This window comes from Cyprinus carpio, chromosome B18 (assembly GCF_018340385.1).
Source record: "Cyprinus carpio isolate SPL01 chromosome B18, ASM1834038v1, whole genome shotgun sequence".
NCBI lineage: Eukaryota > Metazoa > Chordata > Actinopteri > Cypriniformes > Cyprinidae > Cyprinus > Cyprinus carpio.
The window spans coordinates 625,830-633,784 of NC_056614.1; the positions used below are offsets into that span (position 1 = coordinate 625,830).

General features: G+C 39.0%; 1 protein-coding gene across 3 annotated transcripts; it reads left to right on the top strand.

Annotated features, from left to right (window-relative positions):
• Positions 1–1,012: 1,012 nt before the first annotated feature.
• Positions 1,013–6,194, top strand: LOC109054643 (G2/mitotic-specific cyclin-B1-like). 3 transcript variants are annotated; one of them, XM_019071887.2, is made up of 9 exons: positions 1,013–1,172; positions 1,249–1,350; positions 2,229–2,339; positions 2,472–2,651; positions 3,610–3,768; positions 3,940–4,176; positions 5,296–5,436; positions 5,657–5,758; positions 5,896–6,190. In XM_019071887.2, the coding sequence occupies exons 1-9, from the start codon at positions 1,152–1,154 to the stop codon at positions 5,995–5,997; spliced, it is 1,155 nt and encodes a 384-aa protein (XP_018927432.1). In that variant the 5' UTR covers positions 1,013–1,151; the 3' UTR covers positions 5,998–6,190. The 3 variants fall into 3 exon arrangements, with proteins under 3 accessions (XP_018927432.1, XP_018927433.2, XP_042599330.1); XM_019071888.2 differs by lacking the exon at positions 1,013–1,172 and having other exon boundaries at positions 1,179–1,350; positions 3,961–4,176; positions 5,896–6,194; XM_042743396.1 differs by lacking the exon at positions 1,013–1,172 and having other exon boundaries at positions 1,179–1,350; positions 5,896–6,191.
• Positions 6,195–7,955: the final 1,761 nt, after the last annotated feature.

The following is a 7,955-nucleotide window of genomic DNA, read 5'->3' on the forward strand; positions in this document are numbered from 1 at the left end:
ATGAGCTTTTGTAGGACCGGATGATTCACCGGTCTCAATAGAGATGATCTTGTGTGAATGTAAGAGACTGTTTGCTGCAGCGAACAAACCTATTCTCACATTCAGAAAGTAAAGAAGAGCTATTTCATGTGATTTAGTAATGGTCAGTAATGGCTTAATGGCATCAGAGGCTGCTGGAAAAAGATAAAGAAGTTTCTGAGCAGTGCACTTGTTCTTCAACTTACTCTAAAGGTGTGTGTGTGTGAGAGAGAGACACTAGAATGTATTATTCATTTTCTTTAAAGTCTCAGGTGTGCTTTGTTTGAGTAAATAAGCATTGTATCTCTGCTCTAACTCTATTTCATATTAATCTCTGAAGTATAAAGCAGGTGCGTGCTCTGAGCGCTCATATACAGGCCTGTATATATATAAAGGTCAGCGGATTCATGTTGGCATTTTTATTTGTGGTGCAGAGATGCCAAACATTTGATTTGATTTTTAGCTTCAACATCTTTTGATGGACAGGTGATGGTGTCTGGGAGAAGATGTGTGTTAATTTATACAGGTTAGCTGCCTAACCCCCTTAGCATGCTATAATATGAATAAAGACACCCATGTTTAATTATAATAGAGTTAACCACTATCTATCAATCTATCTATCTATCTATCTATCTATCTATCTATCTATCTATCTATCTATATATGATTGCATCATGTAATAATTGCTGTTAATAGTGTTAATAGTGTTAAGTCTTTTATTGATTTTTCCGAACATTTCTGCTGTATGCATATAAACTGACAGTCACCACTGATAAGCTACTACTAAATATTGTAGAAACTTAATTTTCTGTAAAGTTGCTTTGTAAAAAGCGTTATACAAATAAAATTGAATTGAATCTCAATTCTAATACCTTACAAAATTCAAAATGCATTTTTACAATGCACATCAAAACCTTAAAGCGACTTGCTGATGAACTAAGCATTTCATATAAGAAATTATTTCGTTGACGTTATTATGTCACAGTCACGCGCTCGTGGAAAGTGAAGACGCGCAATCAATCAGCTGCTGTCAATCACGTTAATGAGCCTCGCGCAAACGCGGAATTTCGTTTGTAAACTTTAGAGCACATTTTCTTTGGTTTGTGTCGTATTTTCTCGGTGGGAAAAAAACCATGTCCCCTCCAGTTACACGAGTAAGCAGTGTTTATTCAGTGATAGGAGAGTTATTGTGCATGTACGTGGCTCATGTTTGCTGCACTTGTGGCGCAGGCGCGCTCCAGACTGGCGCTGGCTCGGCGGAAGGCGGAGGCGCCGTACTCACTGCGCTCCAGAGCTCCGTTAGGAAACGCGTCCAACGTGATCGAGCCGAAGGTAACCCGTCCTGATGACTGCCATACTCTTTCTTTCTGCCGCGGTGTGTGAACAGTGCTGGGAAGGGTACTTCGGAAATGCAGTACAGATTAAAATATAATAAGCAGTGTAACATCGTTTTGGGGGAACGCATTACAAGTAACGCGAGTTACGTAATCAGATTACTTTTAAGTAACTAGTAAAGTAACGCATTACTTTATAGATGCAAAATGCATTTATTTAGGAATCAAGATACTTGATATAATTAACACATTTGGGTAATGCTTTACGTTTAAAAGAAACTGATGTAACAATACATTTGATTACTTTTTGATTACTTTTCTAAATGTCTAACACATGCTTTAAACAATTAATCATTCTGAAACATTTAAAGCAGGCAGGGTTAACACTGATTACTGTCAGACTTTCAGAATCCATCACTTGAATTAAGATTAAGATGTTGTAATTTTAAAGCACAGTCACCAAAAAATCAGGCTTTAGCATGTCTGTTTACTTTGAGATTGTTCCAAGGTTAAATGCAGATTTAAAAACATAAGATATAGTTATGAGACTGTTTTTGAAATTAAATCCTTGCACAGTTTTGACAAGAAACATTGGCATCTAACAATGCTTTGTGAACAAAAGTTAATCTTAAAAAATAAAGGATTTACATCTAACCAAATAGGAATGTAAAACTGTTATCAAATAAACATGTCCTAACATTGGTGTTAGATTTCAGAGCAGAGAATGTTCACAAGAAACTGTAATTTAATTACTTTTTTTTTTTTTTTCTCTCAGTAACTGTAACAGATTGCAGTTACGTTTAATTAAATGATGTAATTGTTACATGTAGATAGTTACTTCCCAACACTGGCTGTGAATAACATTTTCTTCATTAGAGGCACAAAGCTGCACGTGTAAAGAAGGACAGTGTGAAAACCAAGCATGCAACCGTCAAACCTCCTTCAGCAGAGAACCGGAGCATCTCTGAGGTGTGTGACACGGTCAAGGTGAGAAATATTCCATATGATCTAATCATATACATAAATTGAGGCATTATTGTGTTTTTGTATGCTGTTATTTAAGTTCATTATTGCAAGGTCCTCGTGGGTCTGTCTTTTTGATTTTGTTGTTCTCCGCAGCCTGCTCCTCACATTGATGTCTGTCTGGACTCCGAGCAGCTTCAGAAACGGGCTGATGCTCCTCAGGCCTTCTCCTGCCTGCTGCTCAACATCCCAGATGTGGATTCCGCAGATGCTGCTGATGCTCAGATGTGCAGTGAATATGTGCGCGACATCTACGCTTATTTACAACAGCTCGAGGTGAAGAGACCACAGAGAGTTTGAGTGTTTCTGTGCAGTTACGATGAATTGGGGTTGAAGAGTGAGAAACTTGGTAAAGCAGCACAAGTAACATGCATGTAGTCCAGATGACTTCACATTAAAGGAATAGTTCACCCAAACATGAAAACATGCTCACCCTCAGTCCATATAAGATTAGGATGAGTTATAGATGAAATGTAGATCAGCAATGGATGCTCTGCAGTGAATGGGTGCCGTCAGGATGAGAGTCCAAACAGCTGATAAAAACATCACAATAATCCACAAGTAATCCACAGCACTCCAGTCCATCAGTTAACATCTGGAGAAGACAAAAGATGAAACAAATCCAGCATTAAGACGTTTTTAACTCAAATACATAGAGTCCATAATAACACTTCCTGCAGTGGAAAAGTGTTCTGGTGTGAATCAGGAGAGAAATCTGCACAGATCAAGCAGTGTTTAAACAGCTCTAAACAAATATGTGTCTGGATTTTGATGTGAGAGACAACAGGAGATGCACTTTTTCACTGGAGGAAGTGTTATTATGCATTTTAGACTGAAGCAACAGATTAAAGATTAATTAGTTTCTTTTGTCTTAAGATGTTAATGGATTCATTTTGACGGCACCCATTCACTGCAGAGAATCCTCTGGTGAGCAACTGATGGAATGACACTCCAATCTGATGAAGAAACAAACTTGAATTAAGTTGTCAGCAAATGTATTTTTGGGCGAACTATTCCTTTAAAGCATTGACATCTTTAGTTTTCAGAGAATTTGATGGCTCACGTTTAATGCACTGATGCATGTGTGCCGCTCGTGCATCATGCAGGTGTTTGTCATCTTGACTAATTGAGCGTCGTGATCGTGTCTTTACAAGGTTCCTGTGATTTATGCATCACTGTGTATAAAGGGTAATGTTTGTGTTTACTAGACTTGCTTGAATGCATGCTTCTCTAGGTTGAGACGGCCATCAGGCCGCGTTATCTGGACGGTCAGGAGGTGAGCGGCGACATGCGAGCGGTCACCATCGACTGGCTCATGCAGGTGCAGAGAGAGTTCAAACTGCGGCAGGAGACCCTCCTCATGACCGTCAGCATCATCGACAGCTTCCTTCAGGTTAGCGATGCTCACTTCATCTCTTAAATATGGTAGTAATGGTCATGACTTCTCATATTGCTCTTCTTGACCGCTGCTCAATGTGTCAGTCCACTAATGAGGTCTGATATGTGTAGATTTGCTTGTACTCTAATGCATTCTGTCGTGTCTGAATTCTGAATGTTTTTAAAGAGTAACCCTGTGCCCAAGAAGTATTTGCAGCTGGTGTGTGTGACTGCAATGCTGTTGGCATCAAAGTACGAGGAGATTTACCCGCCCACAGTGGGAGACTTTGCGTTCGTGTCGGATGGTGCGTACAGCTGTGGAGACATACGGAGAATGGAGAGAATCATCTTAAAGCGCTTAAACTACAGCCTCGGCCGACCCGTCCCTACTCTCTTCCTACAGAGGGCCTGTAAGGTTGGACAGGTGATTTATACACTACTGCTCAAACGTGTGGGGTCAGTAAGATGTGTTTAAAATGTCTTTTCTGCTCTCAAAACCTGATTTTTTTTTTTTGGTCAGAATTACAGTAATAGTGTGAAAAATTATTAGTGTAAAACAGCTGTTTTCTATGTGGATCTGTTAAAGTGTAATTTATTTCTGTGATGCGCAGCTGTATTTTCATCATCATTACTCCAGTCTTCAGTGTCACATGATCTTCAGAAATCATTCTAATATGATTTGCTGCAGACCCTAAAAAAATGAATGACCCTTAAAGCAATATTTCGCCCAAAAATAAAATTATCTGTTAATTTACTCACCCTCAGGCCATCAAAGATGTCATGACTTTTTTTCTCTCTCTCTCTTCTTCAGTAAAACCATAAAGACAACTTTTAGCTCAAACTGTGGTCCTTTGTGGTACTTTAAGAGTCCAAAAAAAGCATATCAGGCAATGCAAAATTAACACTCATAGCTTCTATAGAGAGAGAGAGAGAGAGGTCTCATGAAGCAAAACAATCAGTCTGTGCAGTAAACTGAAAATTATTTACAACATTATTACCTGTAATCCTCAGGCAAATGGGGAGATATGATTACTTTCCATGACTCCCCAATATTTTTATGCAGTGATGCAATTTATTTTTCAGGATTCACAAATGAATAGAAAGTTCAAAAGAACAGCATTTATATGATAGAGAACTATTTTGTAACATTATAAAGGTTCTTTACTGTTGCTTTTGATCAATTTAATGCATCCTTGCTGAAAAGTATTTTTATAAAGTCTTACTGACCCTAAACTTTTGAATGAATATATATATATATATATATATATATATTCTTTTTTTTTCCTGAATGTGTTAAAGATTGATAAATATCAGAATGATCATCAAAAAAAAAAAAAAAAAAAAATTCCAGTCATGTCACTTTAAAAAAAAAAAAAAAAATTTATTACTATATTTTGGCTAGAATTTCAGTTTTGCAGAAAAATAGTACTCATTTGAGTTCTTTTTTTTTTCTTCAGTAAAGACCTTCACTCTCGTTCTGCTCACTTTGGCGTGAGAAGCCACACACTGATTGATTATCATTATGCTCTGCTCTCGTCTGCAGGCCGGTGCGAGCGAGCGTGAGCTGGCGTCGTTCCTGATGGAAGTGGCTGCTCTGGACTATGATCTGGTCCACGTTCCTCCGTCCCTCGCTGCTGCGGCTGCGTTTGCGGCGTCTCGGAGGATTCTTGGCTCTGGCCCGTGGGTGAGGCCTTCACTCCTTCAGCTGTTTATTTGTCTTAACGTGGTGCTTTGTCAGAGGTTTTCAGCTGAGATTAGTTGATCTGCATGTGTGAAACGCTCTACAAAGCGCACGTCTGTTTGAGCATTAAACCGGCGTTTAGGGAAGCGTGTGAAATATTGAAAGTAATCCACTGGCAGTGAAACCATCTGAACGCTTCGTCTTGATGATAACTGTTTGGCAGAGCGTGAGTCTGCAGCATTACACCGGCTACAGCGAGGAGACTTTAGCTCCGGTGATGCAGGCCGTCGTACGGACGCTGGAGAAGGTTACTGACCAATGCAAGGTGAGACCAATCTCATGGAAATGAACGCTTAAGTTCTTCTGTGGTATGCATTTGTCTTCATGGCTCTTTGATGCATTGCTTCTGTTGTAAGTTGCTTCGGAAGCATCTGCTAAATGCATGCGTGTGTTCCTCCTCAGTTGCAGGAGATTAAGAGCAGGTACGTGAAGGTTTCTTCAAGCATCTGCAAGGTCGATGGCGACGGATTCTCCAGTGATCTTTGGTGCAAAGATCAGTTTTAGTTTTGATGCACTTAAAGAGTTTTAGGCACTTAAACTTATTTGTATCCGGTTTTAATTATGCCTTTTAACCCCATGATTTTGTTGCATAAAATTTATTATATCAAGCTATGCTGTATGAATGAAAGCCACTGAATGAACTGATGTATTTACGTAAATGTAAGTCTGCATTTGATACAGAGATCGTCAATAAATGAGCATTCATTTGATTACAAAATCCATGCAGTTGTATTTTCTTCAAACCACCTTTAGTCTAAAACTATTGCAAATAAATGACTGAATTGGAGTCCAGAGTCTTTCATCTGTGGACTATCTACTGTGACGGTGATTCAGACTCTCAGGATCATTGAACTGCTTTGCTGCATGCTGTGTTTTGTCCTGAAGGACACCGGTGTTCAAGAGAACTATTACTTCATAAAAGGCCACAACAGTGTGTCCCTGGCTCCTGTAACTAATGTGTGTCTTCAGTAAGAAACACATACAACACAGAGTGTTTACTGCATGCCGGGGTTTGATTGGAAAATGCAGCAGGATTTGTAAATGTTTTCATTTCTCAACTTAAAGGACATGCTTTTCAGGTTTCTGAAGCGAGGACTTTGAATGTGTTCACAATGAGCTCTTGACAGACTGATGCGCACACATTTGGATTGGGTTAGTTTTGTACAAGCGTTGGGTTTTTGTCACGCTGAAGGATGTTTCCGGTGCTGTCCAGGTGTTCGTTTGCACATCTGACAGACTGACACACACACTGAGAATCTCTTACAGGTGTTTTAAGAGTCTGCTGACCTGAAGAATGAACTCTGGAATGTTTTATTCATCAATCACTCTTAAAGATTCAAGGCTTTTATCTTGTTAGGCCACATTAGAATATTTGAATCTTTTCTGACTCTTTTATTGCACACGCCTGTAACCCAGATTTCAGCAGGTTTTAACTCTCATGTGTTCTGGTCATTTTGACCCGGGGAGGTTTCTCTTCTTCCAGAAAATGCTAGTCGATGTTATCACACTGGAGTAAACCTACTGATTTTGCTCACACAAACCTTTGGATAATTTTTGTACCTTTTTGCCTTATTTTACCCCACATTGTTACACTTGAGGCATTTCCAGACAAAAAAGTCCGTTCTACAAGAAATTGCCAGTAAATCTCCTGTTATGCTGTTATCTTTTAATCTTTTATTTAGTGTCTCTGTCAGTTTTCTTTCAATCAGCACAGGTTTTGATTGATCGTAGGCATCATTGATCTGAGCATTTGCAGCAGTTTGAGTGAATATTGCTAGAATTATCCACAATTTTCCCCCACTCAAAAGCTGAAATGCATGAGCTCAGATCAGTGAGATCCACGATCTATCAAAATGCTGCATGTGCTAATTGAAAGCCAATTTGCTAGAGATTAAATCCAATATTTGATGATAATATAGCACAATGAGAGATTAACAAGCAATTTCTAAAAAAAAAAAAAAAAAAAAAACTAATTTTTGACCAGGAATGTTTTAAGAACCTATAATGCAACACACAGAATGAATTGTTGAACACGGGTTGCTGCAGTGCAAAACACTTTAGGTCAAAAATAAGGTAAAATTTTATGAATACACACAGCCAAGTCATCAAATATGAGAAATGTGCAATAATAGCATGCATACCCCACGAATACAACACCAGATATCAGTGCGCGTTTCCATTTTTAAGAAACACTGTTTTTGACACTTTAGCTCTTCTGATAAGTGTGCAGAAGAGTTAGTCTTCAGAGGAGAGGGATCTACATATTTTAGTGAACAATTCAACACATTTCTGAAAAAATCCTTGCTCTCTTATGTGTTTCCAGTGTCAGGGTGCACCGATAGGTGGCAGTGAGTATCTCAGGTAGAAATTCCCAATATATCCCAGCAGCCGCTCAGCTGTCACACACACGCGCGCGCACATGAAGAGAGAGCGCAGAGTTTCTCCAAACAGAAAGTGATCGA

Coding starts and splice junctions, on each gene's coding strand:
- LOC109054643 (XM_042743396.1), top strand. CDS start 1,225: ATGTTTGCTGCACTTGTGGCGCAGGCGCGCTCCAGACTGGCGCTGGCT. Junction 5,437..5,656: donor TTCTTGGCTCTGGCCCGTGG/GTGAGGCCTTCA, acceptor ACTGTTTGGCAG/AGCGTGAGTCTGCAGCATTA. Junction 5,759..5,895: donor AGGTTACTGACCAATGCAAG/GTGAGACCAATC, acceptor GTTCCTCCTCAG/TTGCAGGAGATTAAGAGCAG.